This window comes from Carcharodon carcharias, chromosome 5, assembly GCF_017639515.1.
Source record: "Carcharodon carcharias isolate sCarCar2 chromosome 5, sCarCar2.pri, whole genome shotgun sequence".
NCBI lineage: Eukaryota > Metazoa > Chordata > Chondrichthyes > Lamniformes > Lamnidae > Carcharodon > Carcharodon carcharias.
This window is the reverse complement of record NC_054471.1, coordinates 67,256,830-67,282,334: the sequence shown is the minus strand read 5'-3', so window position 1 is coordinate 67,282,334 and position 25,505 is coordinate 67,256,830. Positions and strand designations below refer to the sequence as shown.

The window sequence follows — 25,505 nt, the reverse complement described above, 5'->3', positions numbered from 1 at the left end:
GGCTCCTTAGACAGCACCTTCCAAACCCGCAACCACTACTGCCTAAAAAGACAAGGGCAGCAGATAGATGGGAGCACCACCACCTGGAAGTTCCCCCTCAAGTCACTCACCATCCAGACTTGGAAATATATCGCCGTTCCTTCACTGTTGTTGGGTCAAAATCCATTAACTCCCTCCCTAACAATGCGGTGGGTATACCTATACCCCATGGACTGCAGTGGTTCAAGAAGGCAGCTCACCACCACCACCTCAAGGGCAACTACGGATGGGCAATAAATGCTGGCCCAGCCAGCGAAGCCCACATCCCATGAATGAATAAAAGAAAAAAATTCTGGATTTCTCCACTGGAAGAAAGTAGTGTTTCTCTGCATTGACCCTATTGCACTTTTTAAATCATATTAAACGCCTCAGTTGGATCACCCCTCAATCATTTAAACTCCAAGGTAGACAGGCCAATACAACCTGTCCTCAATTTAACCCTATAAGCCCTGGTAGTATCCTGGTGAATCTGCTCTGTACCTCTACCAAGGCCAAAATATCCTTCCAAGGTGCAGATAACTTCCTTATATTGGTTTATATTTCTCCAAGTTCTCAGTCAGTGTCCCTGATGAGATTCCAGTAACTTCCCCACAACCGATGTTAAGCAACACGTCCGTAGTTTATTCTCTCCCCTTTTCTTCCTAAATAATGGAGTGATATTTGTTATTTTCCAATCCAAAGCCACAACTGAATCGAGAGAGATTTGGAACATTATGACTAACACAGCTGCAATTTTCCCAACTTTTTTTAATAGAAATTGCCTTACAAATGCAAAAGACTGTACAAACTATCCAAAGTGTCAGTTTACAAATTGCTATATTGAATGTATAAGTTGATTTTCCCCCTCTCTTCAGAGTTTAAGCATTTCTCCCATTCCTTAGAATTGTCAAGTACCATCTGCTACCAGTCAGACAGACAACCTGCTCATGGCCTTCTGTCTTTGCTGTTGTAAATTGAGGATGGCTCCCATTCAGAGTTTTATTCTCCCTCATATAAATAAATGCAAAATACTGCGGATGCTGGAAATCTGAATCAAAAACAGAAAATACTGGAAAAACTCAGCTGGTCTGTGACTCTGAACCATCACTTTTCTACCTCTCTTTAGCTCTGAAGAAGAGTCACACGGACCTGAAACGTTAACTCGGTTTCTCTTTCCAAAGGCGCAGCCAGACCTGCTTACTTTTTCCAGCATTTTCTGTTTTTATTTCTATTGTCCCTCATCCTTCCTCTGGAATGAACCTGTCTTCCACTCAGTACTTCCCACAGTGACACAGCTGAGATCAGTAGCTAGCTGGTATGGGAAAGTACAGACACAAATCCATGTACTGACACTCAGTTACTCAGCATGTTAGTGCTCTAAGACATTACCCTGTAGCACTCCTAGCTATATTTGGCACAGAACATACTATATCCATAGCTTCTTTGGTGCTGCGTAACTCATGGTTACTCAACTTTCTGTTAATGGTATATAATTGAGTCTAACATTTACAAGTTAAAAGAATTAAGTAATATTTGCAAGAGTTTTATTACCTTCGAAGCCATAGTATTTGATTTCAAAAAAAATCTTGAGTTCAATTCCTAGTCTTGCCTGACTTTCACATTTTGTCTATCAGAAGGGGACTTTTAATTAAGTGGTTTAAACAAGAGAGACAAAGTCATCAAGGACTTCTTGAAGCCCAATCTAAACAAGTCTTTTTTGATTAATATCCACTGTGTCCAGTAGCCCAGTGGATAATGCATTGTGTGTGGTGTGATGTGACGCACCTTAAAGATCAGGAAAGTGTCTGCTTTGATCGTCATCTATACTGAATTAGCTGGTCGTGTTCCAGAGTAGCGTGGGCCACTACAAATGGTTATCAAGCTAGAAAAGAGGGACATCATCTGAAGTAACTGCTCCTGTGACTCCTGCTAGAAAATATAAATGTGGAGGTGGGGGAAGGATAGGACTGGGTCCAGCTGTGATGTCTCCCTCATTCCCTGGTCAAAAGCTCTTGTCAATACCCACCATCTGAACCATGTTGAAGATTGGCCGTTTATGTAAGGTATTAGCAGAACGGTGCCACAAGATGTAATTCTGAATGGGTAACTGTCTTCAGGAAAGCAGAGGCGAAAATGGGAGGGAAAGAGAGGCATGCCCTGTTGCAACTTAACAAAGCAAATCTGTGGAGTTGACTGAATTAATTAGTCCTGCTTTCCTAAGGGAAGAAGAGAAAAATGCTTTCTGTAGTTTGAAATGCCACTCAATTGTTAATGTAACTGTGCTCTACTTTTTCAGGCTTCGAGAATTTGGTGGAGGAAGCACATATGACAAAGAATCTGTAGCAATCATAAAACTGAACAATACAACAGTTCTTTATCTAAAAGAAGTGACAAAATTCCTTGGTCTAGTATGTTTTCTTAGGGAAGAAAGTTTTGAGCGCAAAGGTAATTTTTGCCTATTTTACCATAAAATTGCTTATGATCATAAATATGTCTAGTTAGTACATAACTTCCATATACATGTATTTAAAATAGACTTTTCTTTATTTTTCTCAACCACTGTTCCCTTAGTATAGGATAATCCTATTTAACTTAAATTTCGATTTTCTTTCTGCCCCCAACGGGAAAGGCCCCTACCCTTGCTCAATGTCTCTTCAAGATCATCAACTCATCATCTATGGAATTACTAATATCAACCAAAATACTACCATTTCATGGACATGAGTATGAGCACTGTAGTACCCTGGTAATGCAATCCCTTTAATTTAGGGCTGCCATTCCAAAAAAAAATATTTAAGCAGTATTCCGTCTGTTGATTTTTTCCCCTTTTGGAGTATTCTGCAGTGGTATTTGGAGTATTCTGCCTAATAGTCCAGCTGAGAACTGGCACAATTCACTGCAAAAGTAGCTGGCAGAATTTATAACCTTAAGGTAATTTAACAACAACATCTTTGCAGGGCACCTGAGGATAGGCAATAAATATGGATTTGGTAATGTTTTTACAGCTTCAGAACTGAAAAAAAGCTCCCTTACTTATTTAATTTCCTGAGTTCTGCAAGATTTCTTGCTGATCCTACAATACTTGTCCTCGGTTGCTTTCCATGGATGATACAGCCGCACATAAACCTTTGTGACTAAGAAAATGTGATAATTTCTGTCTGTACTTTTCCCTATAACCTCCAATTCATTTTGCACCAGATATTTATCCAGCACTTTTCTGAAGTAATTAATTAGGATATTGTGCATTTTACTGGGTGTCTGTACTACATGTCTCTGATTCTGGAGAATGCAGGGAGAAAGAAACTCGAGTCTTGTTTGAGGTTTGTTTTACTTTGGTCCTTATGCTTTCTAGTTCTGTCCTCTCAGTCCAATTTAAATATTCATCCAATTAAGAAGCAGACTTGCCAGGGTTGCTGAACCTGAATTAAAGACCTCAGCTTCTCATTAAAAACCACAAACTATTGAGGGGACTAATATGAATGTACTTTTTATATAATTTTAGATGCAATTGTTGCCTTTTGGTATTTATTAGATTACATTGTCTTTCCTTTTTTTTACACTGTAGGTTTGATAGACTACAATTTTCATTGTTTTCGCAAAGCTATTCATGAGATTTTTGAAGTTCGCACGACCATACTTAGGTGCCGCAAACAGCACAGAGGACTGCAAAGAAGCAAATTGGGAACTCCCAATGGCACACTTGGACCTTAGTCATAAAGATTGCTATGTTCACGGTGTTTCAGTGATGCTAAGTAGCTATACTGTGAAAACAATGCACTCATATGCTTGAAGATATTGCTCAGGATACTAGTACTGATAGAGAAATTTCTCTAAAGCAAGCACTTCGTAAAAGGTATATTTTTCTTTAGCAGATGCTGAAAATCAGTATTTATCATATGTAACTTCTATGTATTACAAAATTTCTTCCTGCTGAAATTGTAGTAGTTTAGTTCCAAGCAAATTAAATCCAGTTTAATATGCTGTAGCTTTCCGTGTTCATAGGACATGGGTTGACAATTTCAGAGAATGTCAAGTTTCTGACATTTTAATCTCATGCCAGTGCACCCAGCTTTAGAGACCCTACACTTTGTTTTTATCTCCATTTTTCTCTGTTACTGTCCTAAATAGGTTCAATGGCACCTCAGGCACCAGCGAGGCTGTAACCATGAAGACTTTTTACAGAGATAAATGTGGCCGTCCAGTTTGTTTTGTTGTCCATTGTAGGGTTACAAATCAGGAGATGGGTCATTGCCACTTTAAATGACTTTCTTTGCAGTAGCTCGACTGAACTGCATTTCTTATTTTAACAAATCACAAGACGGAGAAATGTTACTGAGGTAGCTGTCATTGGCTTAATCCTGTCTAGTACCTTATCTAAGTAGCCATTCTTTATGAGAGACAAGAGGTAAGGCCTTCAGAGTTAGCAGGCAAGTCCATGTATAGGAAGCAACACAGCCAAGCTTGATACTGTCCATGCATGATGTTCACACACACATAAACTCTTCCAGGAGGAGTTGATGATTACTAGCAGGGCATGACTGAATTTTTACCCCTTGTTAGTGCAGGTGTGTTGACATTTGTTGGGATTCAGCTAAACATCTTGGCCTGCACAGCCTCATTCCATACTGGGCAGTATACATTCCAACTGTGGCACTGAGAGGGTAAAGAGTTGCTGCTGTCCTTCAAAGCTGTTGGCTCGGAACCACTACAAAATAATTGCAGTACAGGTTTGTATTTAGCATTGAGATTCCTGAGTACAAGTTGAGTTGAGACCATGGAATGGAGCTACCTCCATTTACCTCTCCCTGCCCTGGATTGTAAGGAGGATCTCTCAGAGGTGAGTACTTCATAAGGTACCGGGGCTCCAATACCCTGTTTTTTTTTTACTGAAACCAAAGAGTACAAATGCTGTAAAACTAAGCAGAAGCCTGGTCCTTTTTGAGTGACTAGTACTGACATGTGACAATGCGCTATGTTTACTATGCTGTTTATCAATTGGATGTCAAGTCTATTATGTAGCTGGCTATTTTTATTTTTTTGTTCTGGCTGAAAAAGTAAAATAATATGCTGATTTTAAAAAACAACAGACTCATTTGTGGCTCTAATAAGAAAATAATGTATTTCTGAAATGCTGAAAATATTTTGCACTCCATTTTGCACAGACACAACCACTCACAAAATGAAACAGAAGCAGGACTTTTGCCAAGTATACCAACATGCATGCCCAACCCAAGACAGGCAAACTAGAAGCCCACCTACATGCATGTCTCGCCCTTTGCTCAAGGCACACCTGAGCCCAGTTGTAATGCTTGACAATAAATTTAAACAATTGAAACTGATTCAGTAGATCTGAAACTCTTCCAGCAAAGGATACTGTTGTTCATTTTTGCTTCTCTACCTTGTTCCTCTATTTTTGTTTCTTTGTACACTTACACTTCTGATTTTTCTCCCTTTTCTTCCTCTTCTCTCCTACTTTTTCATCCTCCCTCCAATTTTGTTTCTCTTCAATGTTGTCTCTCTCCCTTCACTTTTCACACCTTTTTTTATCTTTTCCTTTCCTATTTATCTTTTCAGCCTCTGGAATGGTTTTTCATGGTTCCCTCAGTCTCGACAACAGGTCACTCTCTCTGCAGGTATTTTCTTTCTTCTTCCATCTTTCCTGCATCTCCACTGGAGTCAGGGTTTTCTGCCTAACACACAAGGCTCTTGCAGTCAAAATTTCCTGCTGTGTCTCTGTCCCAGTCCTGCTTCTCAGCCTTTCTTACATTCATCCTCCCTTCCCTAGTTCCAACTCTCTCCACTCATCTTAGAGTTTCTCCCCTAGCACTTTTCAGCTTTATATTTCTTTCCCTCCTTGAGTCATTGCTGATGCTTCATTTTATCATTTATTTTTCCAATGTGGAATTTCCTTTGCATGTCTATGATTTCTCAAACAGTTGTACCAATTGTCCCTGACTGATTCCTGCAATCTTTGCTCCTCTCTTTCTCCACCCTCTCCCCCAAAGCTTTTTATGTCTGCCTTTAGGTTGTGCAGAGGGAATGTTTTTCCTGTTAATGTTTGTCTGTAAATAATATCTCTCAAAAATAAATGAACAGATTTGAACAAAATTTGATATATAATAATAAATGGCCCAAGGAAAAACTGGTCCATTAACATTGGGAGATAGGGTGAATTGACTTTTTTTTATCTCCACCACTGAAGGTGAGCTGAAGTAATGTTTTCGCCCCTGTTTGTTAGTTTGTTTGTCTGTAAGAAATTTATCTAAAAAATTAATGGATGGACTTCAATGAAATTTGGTACAGAGATAAGGATGGCCCAAAGAAGAGCTGAGTAGTTTATGATGAAGACACGTATCCAAATCCAGATCCTGGAATATATTTCGCATCAACATTGGGAAAAGGGACAAATTGACTTTTTCCTTTTAGAAATTTGTGGGTTGCTTGAATTAGAATATTGTTGATTGTTTTAGAATGTTGTTGGTTGTCTCAGCTGCTGTGGTGGAATTTGTCACACAAAATGTGATCAGAGTTTTCTGAGCAGGTGGTTGGACGTGGATTGACCTGGAGCCTCTTCAGTGAGATCGAAGCTCTTAATATAAGATTTATTTTTTGAGCTTTGTAATTACAGAGCATCAGCCAGGCAGGGAAAAGCTCAAGGAAGAGCTGCGTAATTGTAATAACGGTGAATTAACACAGCCTGGTGAAGGTATGCGCCCTACCTAGTGCCATCTCTACTTGTCTGTTGATGTTCTCCCCATGCAGGTTCTGCCTCTTGGGTAGGAAGAGTATCCAGACAAATTTGAATCATTTTAACCCTCATGCTAAATGTTGGGGGCAATTTCCCTGACCATCCCGATTGGTGGTTGCACCACTGCCATTTTGTGTGGTGTTAGATTGGGCTCCAGTTTTTTGACATTGCAGTATTGCGCATGTGACTGAGTCTTGAAATATTATTTACATGTTGCATTTTTTCAATAAATAAAATGTCATTTGAACTTGGGAGAATTCCGACTTCGGCTACAGTCAAACTAAACACTTAGACTGTCCTTTCCGTTGCCTCATGGCACATGGGCAGACAAAGCAAATGCTGTTTTCATGGCTAGTTAATGAAAATACTAAATTAGGGAGGTGGCTAGCAAATGTTAAGAGTGGGGCTCTACCTTAAATTTTCTCAGCACTAGATTGCTTGTCAGACATGTTCTACATACCAGGTGGATTTTTATTATTTCAATGAGGAAGCACAAAGTGTGCTTGAAGTCATTACTGTAAGGCAAAGAAATAAAGGAAACCAAGAATCTGTAATTGATTTTAAAAATCTCAAGCTTAGTAGCTATCATTTTGTTGCTTTCAGGATACCCAACAGAAAGGAATAAAGGTAGAAAATGCTGCAAAAGCTCAGCATGTCTGACAGCATCTGTGGAGAGAGAAACAGAGTTAATGTTTCAAGTCCATATGAGTCTTCAGAACTAAAGCGAAGTAGAAATGTGATGGAATTTATACTGTTTAGGGGGGGTGGAGCTGGTGAAGCTGGATAGAAGGTCAGTGATAGGTGGGGGCTAAGGAGAGATTGACAAAGATGTAATGGACACAAGACAAAGGGAGTGTCAATGGTAGTGGTAAGGGCTAAAGAAGGTACTGATAGTGGCATAAAGGTAAGAAAACAGAAAATGTTAATAGCAGAACAAGAGTAAGCACTCTGTGAAAGAACAACATGGAACAAGTAATAGATGGCCCTTTTGGGGCTGGAGTCTGGGAAGGGAGCAGTAGTTGGGGAAAAGGATAGAAACAGGGATGAAACAATGGATAAATGAATAAAAATAAGTAAATAAAAATAAATTTTAAAAAAATTAAAAAAGGGGTGAAGATAGAGGAATAAGTTCATGGTCTGAAGTTGTTGAACTCAATGTTAAGGCTGGAAGGCTGTATAGTACTTAATCGGGAGATGAGGTGCTCTTCCTCCAGTTTGCGTTGGACTTCACTGTGGAACATTGCAGCAGGCCAAGGACAGACATGTGGGCATGAGAGCAGGATGGCATGTTGAAATAGCAAACAACAGGAAGGTCTGGGTTATGCTTGCGGGCAGAGGGAAAGTGTTCCGCAAAGTGGTCACCCAGTCTGCGGTTGGTCTCTCCAATATAGAGGAGACCGCATTGGGAGCAGCGAATGCAGGAGACCAAATTGAAGGAGGTGCAAGTAAGTGAAGCACTATTTCACCTGAAAGGAGTGCTTGGGCCCTTGGACAATGAGGAGGGAGGAGGTAAAGGGGCAGGTGTTGCACCTTCTGCGATTGCATGGGAAGGTGCTGTGGGAAGTGTATGAGGTGTTGGGGTGAATGGACCAGGGTGCCCTGGAGGGAACTGGTGGAATGCTGACGGGAGGGGGTGAGGAGATGTGTTTGGTGGTGGAATCATGCTGGAGTTGGCGTAAATGGTGGAGGATGATCCTTTGAAATGCAGAGGCTGGTGGGGGTGAAAAGTGAAGACAAGGGGGACCCTATCATAGTTCTGGGAGGGAGATAGGGGAAGGTGTGAGGGCAGAGGTGTGGGAGATGGGGCCCACACGGTTGAGGGCCCCGACAATCACCGGGGTGGGGGTGGGGGACCTCGATTAAGGAAGAAGGAAGACATGACAAAGTGTTTTTATTTCAGATTTCCAGCATCTGCAGTATTTTGCTTTGATGAAAGTTACAAAAATTGCTAAAACGTTAGCTTCCGAAAAAAAGTTCCAGGTTATCCATCCAACCCTGCATATTGAATTAAGCAACCCTGGCTAGTTACTTTGAAGGCATCATTACCATCTCAGCAGTTCATTCTACAATTTCGGCAGCCTGACTATAACTTAGTACTTCAAATTCTCTTCTGTTTTGGGTTGGAAAGCTTTTGACACATTACGGGTCGGGGCTCACACGCTCGGAGATGTTCGACCTCGATGTCTTTTTCCGTTAAATTTGTATTTCCGCTCGGTTTTTTAACATATATTTGACGACTTTTATCTGGGGAAAGAGGGCGTTGAATCAAAAGTGATCATGCCGCAGCTACAAGCGTCAGTCATTGTGACTGTCAACCTTGATTTTGCATTTACAAAACGCGACCCGTGAGCATGCTCGTGTATCAAATGCAGCTCTATGCTCTTGAATGGTCTGGGTATACCCGGAAAGTTCTTTCTGGAGCTGGATCCCAATTGATTCAGGTCTTGCTGGACGAGCGCCGCGCTCTCTTCCTGTTCGCTTCTCATTGGAGGAAACGGGGCGGGAGGTGGGCGTGGAGGTCTGCGCCGGATCCACCAAGTTACTGCCACGTCACAAAAGGTCAAACATCCGCTCGCGCTCCGCGGGGCGAGTTTGCGAGTGGGCTCTTCAAGAGCTGGGCGCGGGGTCAGTACGGGATTGGGGTGGGTGCGTGAGACGCTGCAGTGTCCGCGAGCGCAGGGGGGTGTGTGTGACGTTGCAGTGTCCGCGAGTCGAAGCCGGTGAAGCGGCCGGAGCGCCGTGAACAACGACACCAACAACATGGAGGGTCAGTACAACCTGAGGAACCCGGGTGAGTGACACATCGACACCGGAATCTGGAAAACCGAATCTCATTCTCTCTTCCCCACCACCCCTCTTTCTGAATCCGATCCAGGAGCATAGCTGCTGGGCTGGGCCCGGCCCCGGCCCTCTGCTGCTCTGAAGCCCAGTCTGGTGTCTCTGACTGACTGTCTCTGCCCTCCCCCCCCGGATGCTGTAATCTGTACTCAGCGGCTGCGCCCGGGTCCCTCACTGTGACTGGTGACAAGTGGCTCTCTTACTTTCTGCCCACGTATTGAAGGCCCGACTTGCGCCCTATTCCCAGCAATGCCTCCAGAATCCTTTTGCTGTTGTTGGATAACCTGGTCAGTGTCTCCCCTTCCTCGGCCGAATGAAACACTGATCTTTAACTTGCCTTGGGGGGGGGGGGGGGGGGTGGTTACGGATCAGTCCTTGGCCTTTTTGCTCATTTACAGGCTCCCCTTAAGATGTAAAAAGGCGCTGACAACACCTAGCTCTATCTCAATGCCACCTCTCCAGTACTTTGGTGCCATCATCTTGGAATAGTTAAACATCGGGAAGACCAAAGCTATGCTCCTTGGAACCACTTCTCATTACTAGCATTCCCTTCTGTGGTAACTGTCTCAGTTTAAAGTAGACTGCTCACAACCTATTCAACTGTAAGCTGAAATTCTGACTCCGTATGTCATCCATTACAAAAAAAAAGTTTCTACCTCTCACATAACCTACCTCAGTCCTTAAACCCTCATCTGTGCCTTTGTTACCTCCAGACTGAACTATTTGTGTGTTCAGACCTGACTCAAGGTCATTGACCTGAATGTTAACATTACTTTCCTCTCTCTGCAAATGCTACCTGACCTGCTGAGTGCTTTCAGAAATACCTGTTTATTTTTGATTTCCAGCAGTGCAATACTTTACTGTCATGTTTTATTTCAGTGTTGCCCTGGCTGGCATTTTCTCCTTCACTCTCTGTCAACATCAGCATTCAAAATTCTGCTACCCTTGCTTCCCGTACCAAATCCCACTCACCCTGTTCTTGTCAGTTTTAAAATTCTGATCCATGTCTAGCTTCCCATGAATATCTCTGAAATTTCCTTGTGAACCATGCCAAGCACCCAAAACAAATCCTTTTTTTAAACTACAGACATGAAGTGTGCTAGATTCCAGGTGGGGTACAATCCAGCATTCTGTCTAAAAAGGAGCGGTGCAATGCTTTGAGACATACATGAAACTGTCAAGGACAGTTCAAGATGGGCAACAAATGGTGGTCTTGCAGAGAAATCCACGCTCCACGAGAGCCTTTTTTTTATTCCATGTAACAAAAAATAAGTTGATACATGTGATTGCTGGTGGAAGGTTTGCATTGTTCTTTGCGGATATCTTCCCCATGCTGTCAATCTTCACTCTTCAGTTAAAGTTGACATTTTGTTTTAAAAGAAATTCAATAGACTGAGTGCAATTTCTCATCAGCTTTGTGCATCAATTAATAAACTTGAAGGAACTGCATAGTTATTAATTATTCATTCTGGATGAAGGCAATCAGTATGTGTCTTAATGACCACTGGATAGTGGGTACTAGAATACTGGCCTTTGCCAGGAAAATATAATAATTTTCATAATGCTATTGGAATTTATTGTAAGGTAGGAATAGTGTGTGTGTGACTTAATTGAATTAAAGGCAGCTGGTCTGAAGGCTTTGATATATCAGAAGATAAGCTAGCTTTGTGATGTTAAATAGGTAAACATGGATGAAGTTTTAGAATGAGAGGTGTAAAGAGAAAATGTGCATTTTTAGATGAACCAAAGTAATTTTAATTTCAAAAGAGATGGTGAAATGTTACACTTAGCCAGAAGAAGCTAAACAGTGTATTTATTTTTCCCAAAGCTTCCTGATAAAAATCTTTCATAATACCAATTTTATTAGAAAAGTAGAGTTGAACAGACATTAGAACAATGGGATTTACATTAAAAAGGGAGAAACCTGCATAAAAGAGATGAGGTTACATGTAAGAGGAAGGCATTCTAAGGTCCAAAAAGTGTGAAAGCCTTCAGCCTCTAAGCCTCAAGTTGTTGTCTACACGAACTGAAGTGAAGAAACCTCACTTTGAATTAACTGCTCAGGGTATCGTGTTACTTTGCCTGGGTCTTTTAAAACCTGTGTTTTGCTATTGCCTTAACGGAGGTGTAACTAGGAGTTAGATTAACATGCAGAGCTAGGAGTTATCATAGTAAATTGTAAACCTATTTATGTGCTTAAAATCATTTTTTTAATAAAGGATTTAGTTTTGTAAGAAACCTATAAGATTCAGTGGTATTATTATTGAATTCAAGGCACGCATCTCGAAATAAATACAAATTGTAAAATAGTTGTGGCAGTTGTTTCAAGTTTCTGGAATTTGAACAGCTCAGCATTTACCATCTGCTGTACCATAACACCTTTGGAACTAGTTTTTGACCACCCAGGGATTTGATTTGTAAGCCAATGAATCCATTGCCAATAAGAGCAGTAGGATGGAGGACAGCAGGTGTTAATATTCTTAATCTTAATATTGTGTATATGAGAATGTGGTGGAAAACAGTTGAGCAGTTTTATGTTTTTATGGTTTGGTGCAGTTTAGTAGTGTTACTGCTGACATCTCACTTGTTGCTATGGTAGCAATGTAAAATATTTTTTCTTAAATTTGCCAGCTGAAATGCCAGCCATTTATTTTAATGGTTGACACAGAGTGTGCAAAACTTTGTGGAGTTGTTGGCATTCTAAGAGTGTTTTGATCATGGAGCTTGGAACTAATTTAGGATCATATATTAAGGGAATCCCTGTGCATTTTGTTGTGGTTGTTTACTGTTTACTTGTAAGTGGCAATTCTGTTCAGATAAGGGCTGGATTGTAGCTAAGTTCAGAAATAGCTTTCATTGGTAAACCAAGTTAACACGTTAAAGGAAGTTTTATCGTCTGGAATTAATGTTTGCATGGATTGTCAAATAGGTAACAATTCAAAAGCAAAATATTGGGGATGCTGGAAATCTAAAAGAAAAACGGAAAATGCTGGTAATACTTCGCAGGTCAGGCAGCATCTGTGGAGAGAAAAACAGAGTTACCATTTCAGGTTTGTGACCATCCATCAGGATTGCTTCTGACAGAAGATCATAGACCTGAAATGTTAAATTGGTTTTTCTCTCCACAGATGCTGCTTGACCTGAGTATATCCATCATTGTCTGTAGATAACTGTTCAAGTGGATGAAATAAGTGTCATATGTGAATTTTCATGGTGTCAACGTAAATTGTGATGCACTGTCATGATCATAAATTTGGATTTGCATTTACTACTCAAAAGTTAAACTTTTTAAAAACGAATTTACTGTAGGATTATTGAACACAAACTAAATGAGTTCACTTTTATCAATTAGTTTGCTTTTGTATAAGACTTTTTTTAGTTTCGTTTGAAAATATGAATTTCTTTAGCCTTACTTAGGCTAGAAGCACAGCGACATTATACAATGTAAAATAATTTACCTTTATAAGCAACAAAACTCATGTTGAAATGCATGCATATGTCATTTACTGTTAAGGTTGCTTATTGGAATCCTGGCTTTGTCTAACAAGCCAACTGAAATGGAGGTATTATAGAATCACTGTGTGCAGCACTTAGAGCTAAAGCATTCAGCTTTACAACTTCACAAAAGAGAGGTGGGTGCAGGAGTCAATGTGTGAATTATCTAAGAATCATTGTTTTTAAAAAGTTAAAATTTGCTTTATTTGCACCTTGCTTAGAGCTGTTCCAGTTTGCGGTAACTTCTAATACTTGCAACTGTTGTGAAAATAGAAGTCAGGCCTGAGAGTCAGTTACATGGGTACATTAAATTTGCCCTGGTTAGGATAAATTTGGCATATAGAGAGTGAAAAAGGGAAGTGTGTTACAGCTTGTGCTTTGTGTGTCTTAAAATATATTAGAGAGATGTGCCTGTCTTATTCATCATAAATGCTTGAAGTTGATTGGGTTTCATTTTGATTTTTAACAACAACAAATGACAATCTAAACAAATAGAGGACATGTGAATAAAGCCCAAGGAAAGCAGGCTTTTACATTTCTAATGAGAAACTATTAAGGATGTATGAAAACATCTCAAGCCCCAGTAGCCTGCAAAGTTTACTAATAAAATAATAGAAACAATGGACTTTGTCATTTTTTCCCAAAAAGATGAGCATTTACTAATTGTAAATAAGGTCTGTAATATACAACAGGTTAAAAAAAATTGATATACAAGATTATTAAACTTAAGAATACTGTTTTTATAGTGTCTAGTTTCTTTAGATTGGCTTCTCGGCTTATCCCAACATTGCAGTTTTACAAAGCACTGGCAGACCCTGGGAGTCTGAACTGCAAGGAATGAGAGTCCAGAAGCTGGATTCTTAGCACATTCCTTCCATTGCTCGGAAGCAAAAGAAATCCCCATACTTGCCACCATTAGATCACATCAAATTGGCATCACAGCAGAATTTATGGATATAGTCTGCTGAACTCAGCATATTGTTTCACTTTTGGCACAGAGTTCCTACTTTGCTATTTTTGTGGCTTCATTCAGATATCTGAACAACTCAACATTTTATAGTAAAGAATACTTTGAATTATCAGGAGTGTTTTTCTCTTAAACTGTTTAATAGAGCTCTTTAGATGCAATATTTTTCCCATTGTATAAAAATTGAACTAAAGTGCACTGGATTAAGTGAAATGCATAAACAGTAAACTTGTTCACCTGAGTCAAAATACAAAAGGAAAATACCATCTTAATAGATTTGCTACTATTCTTTGGAACTGGAAGTATATATCATACAAGACTATCTGAATTATTTTTGTAAAGTGAGCAATCTTATTGAAAGACTAGGTGTGTTCCATTGAGAGTGGTGGCTTGCATGCCGCCTTGTCTGTGACCTGATCTTGTTTCATAGGCAGTATGTGGTACAAGGGCAGATCTGATGGGCTATATGACATCTGCCACTACCTGACTTGTATAGAAACAGACATTAGAAGGGAAAGAGTACACTCTCTTTAAGAACAGTGTGGTTGCTGTTAATTTTTTTTTAAGAACCACTGAACTGGTTGCAAATTGCAAGTTTTGTCAGGGCACAGTTCGATTTCTAGGAATAGTGATGGATAACCTGTTAAAATAAATCATGAAACAATGAAGAAATAGAAGGGTGGGGGGAGAAGACTGCCCATCAGAAATAGTGTTTAACTAAAGCTGCTTATTAAGAACAGTAATAGCAGTAAACCAATCTTGGAACCTGTGTACCTTTAGTGTAACATTGAAATGTTTGTGTTATAGTGCATGAGATAAAAATTGGCCTGCCCAAAGAATCAATAGTTGGCTTGAGTTGCCACCAAGTTACGGCTTAAAAATAACTTCAGTAATACTGCTATGTACTTGTTTAGGGAGAGACCCTGGTGATGTGGATAACATGAGAAAATTACGTTTATGAGAAAATGATGTGTATGAGAGGCCTCTGGTGACCTACAGCTGGAGCAATGCAGGCACATGATATACAAGCCAGCCAAGGAATGGAACTTTGTTTTATAGATTAACATATCCTGTTGTTCCTGGTTTTACTCTTTGTTCCACACCTTAATGACAGCTGTGAATGATGAGAACATTAGTTTCCATTAAAGTTAATTTTAGTTGCACTTTAGTTACATTCCTTACAGCCACAAGGTGTGTAGAGATGAGGCTATTTCTGCTATTGCATCCTGAAAGAACTTGTATTTCCTCCATTTTCAAGTTTTTGCTCCAGCAAGAAGTCTGTTCTGATGATGTTGATCAGTTTTTGTACAACTTCCTTGCGTTTATCCTAAAAATTCCTTTCATAATTTTAACTTGTCCCTGCCTCTTTTTATCCATTTGCCACATTTTAATTGAAAATGTTCCAGTGACTGAAGTCAGACCATCTGTCAGGCACCTCCTTTGCTGAAGACAACGTTTCTCAAGTCTTTGCTCACTGTTTTCAGTTGCAGTCATGTGTGTTTTCTTAGCATGAATTGATGCTTACAATTTTTTCCCAACAATATACTTTATTCATAAAATTTCTAAAGGCACATTAGAGAACATTTCAACTTGCACATTACAGGAAGTGCCATTATAGCTCAGCTTTCCTCCATACAGTGTCTTCCATGTTTTGGTGCGATACTTGCTTATCTTCCATTGTGTTCATTTGACACAGTACACAGTATGGCCTGGCCAATGCACTACTCAGTTTAACTACGTCGCCTCTACTGTTTTACTTATGTTGTTAAGTGTTCGGTTTGTTGAGTTATTGGGCATATTTAATAACACGACCTCTAAATCTCATCAACCTTCGCCTTTTCAAAATCATTCATGAGTATGTATATATTTTTAAAAGTGTTCAGTACTAAAGGAAAGATAGAATAGCATTTAGAGTGTTTTCATGGCCTCAGGTTGTCCTAAAATGCTTGATACCCACTGAAGCTCTTTTAAAGTGTGGTCACTGTTGTATCATAGGAAACATGTAGCCAGTTTACACACAGCAAGGTGCAACAAAGGGCCCTCTGTTTTTTTTATTTTGGATGAGGTATAAATATTTGCCTAGATAGGTGCAGCTTCCCTGCTCTTATTAGAATGGGACACTTCACATCCGTCCAGGAGCAAAAAGGGCCTTGGTTTAACACTGCATCTGAAAGATGCCACCTTCAGTGGTGCAGCACTCAGCACTGTACTGAAGTATCATTCTAGATTGTGCTCAATTCTCTGGAGTGGAGATTAAACCCACAGCTCTGCCATAACTGCTTTTTGCATGCCAACTTATGACAATCTAGTTTTGTAATAGGGAACATTAAAGCATCACCATTAAAAGTTAATCAGCTACATAGCTGATTGGAGGTGAGACTGAATTGAAGTTTACACTTGTCTGTTCTGTCCATCCAAATAGTTTCTGGGAGATATTAAAATTCCTATTATTACTCTGGAGTAGGCCTCTGTTACTTTATAAAAGTTTGCCTGAATACAGTTTGCAGTATGAATGATTGTAACAAAGTGGGAACATCGCAGTAGGAAAAGTAGCCTAAGGCCGCATTACGACAGAAATGCCTGTAAAGGATTGTCTAATTTATGTGTGCTTTACAATAGTATTCAAAATAGGGGAAAGTGCCTTTGAAGATTTAGAATAGATATAAACAAAAGAGTTTCTCAGCTAGGGGGAATATTTCTGCATAGCTGATTTTTTTTCTTAACTGGTGTTTTAAGCTTTGCCTGGGAGAACATTGGCTATAGAGAGAGGTTCCTTTTAAAGTTGATAATTAGTGAAATGAATTTCCTGCTACAGATCACTTTTATATTTTCAGATGTGTTCTAGTTTTTAGAACACTTTAGTTGGAGAAATGGTGGGTCTTGTCAGTCTGTCAAGGTTTTTTACAATTACGTGATTGAAATCGATAATTCAGGCCAAACAAGAAAAAGACAAAATATAGCGGATGCTGGAAATCTGAAATATAAATAGAAAATGCTGGGAAAACTCAGCAGGTCTGGCAGCATCTGTGGAGAGAGAAATAGTTAACTTTTCGAGTCTATATGACTCCTCTTCAATCTCTGCTGGAAATTGTTGAGGGCTATGTCTTTGTTTTAGTTAAATTAAAGTAATTAAGCATATCTGATGCTAACTGTTTGCATATATGAAGTTAACTGGACCATGTCCCCACCACTGAACATCAGGCCATTGTTTCCAGGACTGTCATCTTCCCCTCATCTTCCGACTAGGCACTTTACAGCCTTCCGGACTGAATATTGAATTCAACAACTTTAGGTCGTGAGCTCCCTCCCCCATCCCCACCCCCTTTCTGTTTCCCCCTTCCTTTTTTTTCCAATAAATTATATAGATTTTTCTTTTCCCACCTATTTCCATTATTTTTAAATATCTTAAAATCTTTTATGCTCTGCCCACCCCCACTAGAGCTATACCTTGAGTGCCCTACCATCCATTCTTAATTAGCACATTCGTTTAGATAATATCACCAACTTTAACACCTATGTGTTCTATTGTTGTTGACATCTTTTGATGATCTTCTATCACTGCTTGTTTGTCCCTACAACCACACACCCCCTTCCACTTCTCTCTCTCTCTCTCTCTCTCTCTCTCTCTCTCTCTCTCTCTCTCTCTCTCTCTCTCTCTCTCCACGCCCCCCCACACACCTTAAACCAGCTTATATTTCAACTCTTTCTTGGACTCGAACTCAAGTTCTGTCGAAGGGTCATGAGGACTCGAAACGTCAACTCTTTTCTTCTCCGCCGATGCTGCCACACCTGCTGAGTTTTTCCAGGTAATTCTGTTTTTGTTTTGAAGTTCATCAATGTTGCCAGACCTGAGTATTTCCAGCATTTTCTGTAGAAATTCCATTATTGTACAAAAATGACTTTGTAAAGAGTACACTCGAAGCCAAATAAGTTCAACTTTTTGCACTACATTTTAGCTACCTTTGAAGCTTCCCTCAAAGAGAGACTTGTATGTTAATGCCTTGCAACAGTTAGCAACAACAAACAATATTTGTGATAAAAGCAATATTTGTGGATTGGGATAATGGAAAAATGAGGTGTTAGTGTGGAAAAACAGATGGATCTCTTCTAAATGTAATGCATCCAACTGACTGGCAGAAATCTAATTGTTTTTATTTTATACTTTTTGTAACTGGATTGCTTCTCATACTGCTAACATATTTACGCCTGTGACAATATTAGCCAAAAGCAATTTTTTTTTACACACCTCTTTAAGGAAACACTTTCAACCTCTGAGAGTTAGGGTCCCAGTTAGGCTTTTATTTCCTTATGGAAATTTTATGTGGGAGCACAATAGCTATATTTGATCCTTACTGCTCTGATATTCTGTTGCAACATTTGCAGCAGTGTTATATTTGTCTTATAATTAACTTCAAACAAATTTTCTGCCATGGTTTTTAAATTAGCCTTTGTTAACTGTTGCAATGCATTAACATACAAGTCTCTCTTTGAGGAAAGCTTCAGCAATTGACATAGCCATTTTAACCTTTAAATGCAGCAAACGTCGCTTTGAAATCTTATTTGTTTAAAACTCTAGACAAATCCACTGTATTCATGCAGGGCATTCTGAAGGGGAAGGGTCGCCAGAGGTCGTGGTCAATGTTGGGACCAATGGCATAGGAAGAAATAGAAATAAGGCCTTACAAGCAGAGTTTAGGGAGTTGGGTAGGAAATTGTAAAGCAGTACTTCAAAGGTAATATTCTCTGAATTACTCCCGGTGCCACGCAGTAGTGAGTATAGAAGGATAAAGCAGATGAATGTGTGGCTGGAGAGATGGTGCAGGAGGGAGGGCTTTAGATTCCTGGGGCATTGGGAAGGTTTCTGGGGGAGGTGGGACCTGTACAAGTTGGACGGGTTACATCTGATCAGGAATGGGACCAACATCCTCGTGGGAGGTTTGCCAATGCTGTTGGGACGGATTTAAACTAAATTAGTGAGGACATGGGATCCTGAAAAGTAGTTCAGAGAGGAGAGAAGCTATGATGGAATTAGAAGTTAAAATGCTAGTAAGTAAAGGCAAAAGAAATATAGGCCAGATAAGAAAGAAGTGAGTTTAGCAAGACTAAATGGAATATATTTTAATGCAAGGAACTTGAGGAATGAGACAGATGAGCTGAGGGCATAGATAAGCATGTGGGCGTATGATATAGCTATGCCCAAGACTTTGATTAAAAGGGCAAGATTGGCAGCTCAACATTCCTGGTTATAGGGTATACAGACGAGATAGAGAGGGGGATGGGGGGGGGTGCGGGGATTGATCAAGGAATCAATTATAGCAGTGAGGAGGGATGATATCTTGGAAGCCTCATCAAATGAGGCCATATGGGTAGAAGTAAAAAGCATAAAAGGGGCATGAGTACTCTTGGCCCCCAAACAGTAAAGGGAGAGAGCAGTTCAAATATGTAATCAAATTTCAGGGAAGTTTAAGAAAAATAAGGCATTAATAATAGGGGATTTTAACTACCCCAATATTAACTGGGATAGTTTGCGTGCAAGGGAGGGAAAGAGCAAAATTCTTTAAGTTGCATCCAGGAGAACTTTTTTTAGCCAGTACGTAGAAAGCCCAGCAAGGGAGGTGGCAGTTCTGGGCCTAATATTTGGAAATGAGCCCAAGGAGCTGAAAGGCTTATCAGTGGGGGAGCATCTTGGAGATAGTGACTATAACTCAATTAAGAGTTAGGATAGTTATGGGAAAGGATAAGGTTAGGCCAGGAATAAAAGTTCTAAACTGGAGAAAGTCTAATTTTACTAAGATGAGATAGGATTTGGACTGGGAGCAGCTACTTGCAGATAAAATTGTGTCAGAGCAGTGGGAGGCGTTCCAGGAGGAAATAGCGAGAGTACAGGGCAAATATGTTCCCGTAAAGACAAAGGGTAGGGAGGGGGGAATCCAAGTCCAGACAACCTTGGATGTCAAGGGACATAAAGGTTAGTATTAAGGAAAAAAGAGAAACGTATGGCCGACACCCTGGGCTCAATATGGCCGACACCCTGGGCTCAATATGGCCGACACCCTGGGCTAGAAAAAAAAGTGTAGAGGGAACTTAGAAAGGAAATTAGGAAAGCTAAGAGAGTGCATGAGAAAGCATTGGTGGGTAAATAAAGGAAAATCCAAAGGGGATTTTTAAATATATAAAGAGCAAATGAATAACTAGGGAAGGAATGGGGCCAATTATGGACCATAGAGGTAATCTTTGTGTGGACGCGGAAGACGTGGGAACAGTCCTCAATGCTTTGCGTCAGTCTTCACAATGGAAAAGGACTACCCAGGTCTAGACATCAAGACAGAGGACTGAAATATTAGAGGAAATTAACATAGAGGAGGTACAAGCGGGTTTAGTGGCCGTAAAAGTGGATAAATCCGCAGGCCTGGATGAGATGTATCCCAGAATTACCTGGAAAAACTCAGCAGGTCTGGCAGCATCGGCGGAGAAGAAAAGAGTTGACGTTTCGAGTCCTCATGACCCTTCAAAAGTCATGAGGACTCGAAACGTCAACTCTTTTCGTCTCCGCCGATGCTGCCAGACCTGCTGAGTTTTTCCAGGTAATTCTGTTTTAGTTTTGGATTTCCAGCATCCGCAGTTTTTTGTTTTTATCTGAGATGTATCCCAGGCTGTTGAGGAAGGTAAAGGAAGAAATATCGGGCCCTGGCAGTAATTTTCAAATCCTCTCTGGTCACAGGTGAGGTGCCAGAGGACTGGAGGACTGCTAACATTGTCCCATTATTTAAAAAAAGGAGGAAGAAATTGATTACAGGCCAGTCAGTCTAACCTCAGTTACTACAAAGAATTCTGAAGGACAGAATATATCTGCACTTGAAGAGCCCCTAATTAATCTGGGATAGTTAGTATGGATTTGTTAAGGGAAGGTTGTGTTTGATTAATTTAATTTTTTGAGGAGCTAACCAGGAGTGTTGATGTGGGTAATGCATTTGATGTCTAAATGGACTTTAGCAAGGCTTTTGATAAGGTCCCTCATGGCAGACTGGTCAAGAAAGTAAAAGCCCATGGGAAAGCCTTGAATTAGCTGAGAGACAGGATGATGATAGACTGATGTTTCTGTGACTGGAAGTCTGTTTCCAGTGGGGTTCCGCAGGGCTTGGTGCTGGGGCCCTTGCTGTTTGTGGTGTACATAAATGATTTGAACTCCTATCCCCTACATTTGATCAAGAAGTTTGCGGATGACATGAAAATTGATAGGGTAAATAGTGAGGAGGATAGCCGTAAACTGCAGGAGGATATCAATGGACTGGTAAGGTGGGCAGAGAAGTGGCAAATGGAATTCAACTCGGGAAAAGTTTGAGGTAATGCACTTGGGGAGGGCTAACAAGGCAAGGGACTACACTATGAACGGTAGGAGCCTGGAAAGTACTGACGATCAGAGGGTCATTTAGTGTGCAAATCCACAGATCCCTGAAGGTAGCAGGACAGCAAATAAGGTGGTTAAGAAGGCAAATGGGATACTTGTATTTATTAGACTAGGCATAGAATACAGTAGCAGAGGGGTTATGCTGGAACTGTGTAAAACACTGGTTGGGCCACAGCTAGAGTACTACGTGCAGTCCTGGTCACCATATTATAGGAAGAATGAGATTGCACTGGAGGGTGAGAGATTTACCAAGATGCTGCCTGAGCTGGAGGGTCTGAGCTATGAGCAAAGATTGGATAGGGTGGGGTTGTTTTGCTTGGAGCAGCGAAGTCTGAGAGGGGACCTGATAAAGGTATATAAGATTGAGGGGCATAGATAGGATGGATAAGAAGGCACTTTTTCCATTAGTAGTGAGGTCAGTAGCCGGTGGGCATAGATTTAAGGTAAGAGGAAGAAGGTTATGAGTGGCATTGAGAAATTTTTTCACCCAGAGGGTAGTGGGAGTCTGGAACTCACTGCCTGAAAAGGTGGTTGAGTCAGAAACTCTCGTAACATTTAAGTATTTAGATATTCGCTTGCATTGCCATAGCCTCCACGGCAAAGTGCTGGAACATTGGATTAGTATAATCAGAATCAGTTCAAAATGATTCTTAGCTCCTGAAGGTTTACTTCCGATCATTTTTCTTCCCAGCCTGGGAACTTTTAACTTCAGAACTGTGTTTCACAGTGTGAGTTCTCCTGGAGACTTCTCCCTCTTGCCTGCCTGTGATATTCAGTGATAGGAAAGTTTGTAACCTGATATCTCGATTGTTTCCTCTGAAACCCTCCCATCTCAAAGTTCATCACCACTGGTTGGGCCACAACTGGAGTACTGCATGGCAATGTTAATCATATGGGCCTTGTATTCTTGAGATCCCAAAAGTCTCAGGGAAGGGTTATCTTTCCACTGGCATCCCGGCTGCCTTTGCCATTATCTGCAAATATGAATATCTTGCACCCTTTCCTTAGTAAAACAGTCTAGGTTTTCTTTTAATCTTTAGCAGCCCCATCGCCCAGGCTTGTTGTCAGGTAGTTGCTGGTGGGACAAAGGCAGCAGCACCTGCATTTGCAGTGATTAAACTACTAGTCTCCAAAACCCCAGGAAGGTGTTGCGAATGTCGGATTGTAAACATTTATTCTTAAAATGTCCATTTACTTCCAAGATAGAACAGAATTGGGGCCTAAAGAATAGCTAAACAGTATTTCTAACTGGATACAAGGCCCATGTGATTCACATTGCCATGGAGATGAGCTTTGAGAGGAGAAAGATTTCTGAGAAATCTTAAGCAGACAAAGGCACTCTGTCAGGGAGAAAGGGAGCAGCAAGGAACTGACCACCGCACAGGAATGTGGATGGGAGCTTGCACTCAGATTAAAAGGACCAAATTCATGAGGGTTTGAAATGATGCTGGAAGATTTGCCAAGCTTGAAATTGAGGGAGAATCTCCAGAAAGAACACTCATGTTGAAAGGCAGTTCTGGGGTAAAAGCCGCTGGGCTGGGAATGGAAAAGAATGGAAGTAAATCCTCGGTAACCATGATTCACTTTGGATTGGTAAACTTCCAATCTGATACTGAAGTTTAAAAATTATATTTTTGTTTTAACAGCTGTCAAACGTTTAATGAAAGAAGCACAAGAACTGAAAGACCCAACAGAACAATACCATGCGCAGCCTTTGGAGGTAAGACTAGAAGTAACTTCAAGTTGAAACAGAGAATTGTTTGGAATGTATGTTTTTGCTGATGGAATGGAGAAATGAAAGCCCACATCATTTCTGTGTTGTCCAGCAGGTATCGTTTTTCTTCAATCCTCAGGGCACTGCTCACTTGAGTTTTTAACATGCATTTTGATGTTTTCTCCTTCCCTTCCCTCACCTTGGGTGGAATCTTGTATCCACCCTGTGGCAGGAGGTGCATTTAATCAGGCTGGAAGGTGGCAGGTGGGGACCTCACCACCTTCCTGCTTCCACCCCAGTTAAGTCTGTGGCAGGAAGACCATCCACAGGCTTCCTGCTACAGATTTAGAGAGGAAGCAGGAAGGTGGTGGGGAGTGAAGACTGTCCATAGGCTTCCTGCCTGCTGCCATTTGAGACCTTAAGTGGGCAATTAATGCCCCCTTAAGGGCCCCAACCCACTGCTGTTATTAACTCATTATTAACCCTGTCATGTTTGTTTGTGGGCTCTCGGTGGCCGGAGGTCTATTGTTCAACAGCGTGCTGTGCCTGAAGGAAGCAACATTGGGATGTAGGGGGGACATTGAGAGCCAACCCCTGCCCTGCTGCCTCTACCTCCCCTGTGTCCCTCACCCTGTGAACTTCTTCCTGCCCTCCTTCACCTGTGCCAGGGGCCCTCCTTGATATGAGACCTTGGGTGGGTGTAATACTGGAAGCAGCCGCCACCTCTGTGGTTGCACTGCCAAGTTCAGAAGAGAGCAGCTGTCCTCTGATTTGCCAGCAGCTCTCAGTGGGCGGGACATCAGCCCCCAGTGTCCTTGAGCTCAGTGGTTTGGGGGGGGTGGTGGTGGAAGGCCCACCTTTGGCCTGTCATGTACCCAGGTGGCACAAGGTGCAGCAGGCCTTCTCAAAGAGGCAACATAGTTGTATTGCCAGTTCTCTAGCTGGCAGCTCAGACTCCCTTCACCATTGCAAGATTCCTTTCCCCCACCCATTTCTACCATGGAAATGTTTTGCCTCCATCTAGTGTTTTGGTTTTTTTGTCATTTTCAAACTCCCCCCATGAATAGATTGGTTAATATGAGAAAGTTGCCATGGAATGAATTACAGACAATATTTTCTTGAAATTAAAGCTTGTTGAAATCTGATGCATTGTGTATGTATTTAAAATGAAATTGGTGAAAGGTGAGATTCTAATAGCAGTAACCAATTCTTTTTGTTTAGTGGCTTAATGAGATAGGAGTTGTGGCCAATCTATCTCAGTTGTGCATCAAACCATCTGCAGTGATCCTGTCATTTTTTTTTCCCATATGAAAGGTGGTATATAATGCCACAGATGAGGATAGTTAGGGTATTAATGAAAGTAGGAAAGGAATTATGATACTTTGTGGAAATCTGGGTAGGTGGTGTAGCCAACCAATCATCTATTTATCATATGTTGCTCATGTTGAAGAGTTGAAATAAAATGAACTGTAATAGTCATGAACTGTAGTAACTAATAACCGTGGTGAACTATAAATGAGTGGTCAAAGGGCTAGTAGGATTACAAGGGGAAGTTGGAATACTAATTTCATTCCAGATGCTCTCTTATTGAAGGGTATGCTGGTTAGAACAAACATCTACCTTGAGTGATTCAATGTATAACCATGCTATTTAGACTTGCTATCATAAGGATACAGGATGCTTTGGAGGAAACATGGTGTCTTTGATGAGAACATAAGAAATAGGAATAGAAAGGGCCTTTGACCCTGCGCCACCATTCAGAATTGACCAAGTCATAAGGGAGGTCAAAGGAATTGGTCTTGAAGTCAATCCGCCTGACAATGCCATATAGGGTGTGTTACTTTTGTAGCAAACAACATGTATAAATATAGGAATGAGAGATTAATCCCCCTTGTTCCTACTACCTGTTTTAATGTTACCCTTGCATTGTATAGATTGATGTGCAATAAACTCTGTTCTGTACACTCAATTGTCTGTTTTGTGTTTACTCAGCATGTTGTTGTGAGTTATAGAATGGAGGTGATTAACATCATGACATCTTTAGTATATTATTTTGAATATCCAAAGCCTTTAGTGCTGAATACCACCATTGTAGATGATTATGTAGATCTATTAATAGGATAAAAGTTTAAGATGTTTAATTTGTTGAAGTCAAATTAATGAGCAGATTATAACTTGATGCACATCCCTTTATTCCAGAATTATCACATTAGATTGGAAAAATGCTAACGTTGCTCCATTATTTAAGAAGCGTGAAGAGAGAAACAAGGAAATTATAGATTTACTAGCCTAATGTTTGTTGTGCAGAAATTACTAG

At 40.6% G+C, this 25,505-nt stretch overlaps 2 protein-coding genes across 5 annotated transcripts in view; both read left to right on the top strand.

The window, feature by feature from the left end:
- LOC121278407 (ras-related GTP-binding protein D-like) overlaps window positions 1-5,099 on the top strand; it is a 62,300-nt gene extending 57,201 nt beyond the window's left edge. For all 3 annotated transcript variants that reach the window (XM_041188803.1, XM_041188802.1, XM_041188801.1), the window contains exons 6-7: window positions 2,315-2,463; window positions 3,584-5,099. In XM_041188803.1, the coding sequence (XP_041044737.1) occupies window positions 2,315-2,463; window positions 3,584-3,729 (295 nt within the window). In that variant the 3' untranslated portion in view covers window positions 3,730-5,099. The remainder of the gene's footprint in view (window positions 1-2,314; window positions 2,464-3,583) is intronic.
- Window positions 5,100-9,334: 4,235 nt separating this feature from the next.
- ube2j1 (ubiquitin-conjugating enzyme E2, J1) overlaps window positions 9,335-25,505 on the top strand; it is a 34,623-nt gene continuing 18,452 nt past the window's right edge. Inside the window, exons 1-2 of one of the 2 annotated variants that reach the window (XM_041188394.1) lie at window positions 9,335-9,557; window positions 23,121-23,194. In XM_041188394.1, coding sequence (XP_041044328.1) covers window positions 9,527-9,557; window positions 23,121-23,194 — 105 coding nt within the window. In that variant the 5' untranslated portion in view covers window positions 9,335-9,526. The remainder of the gene's footprint in view (window positions 9,558-23,120; window positions 23,195-25,505) is intronic. The other variant, XM_041188393.1, reaches the window with a different exon arrangement.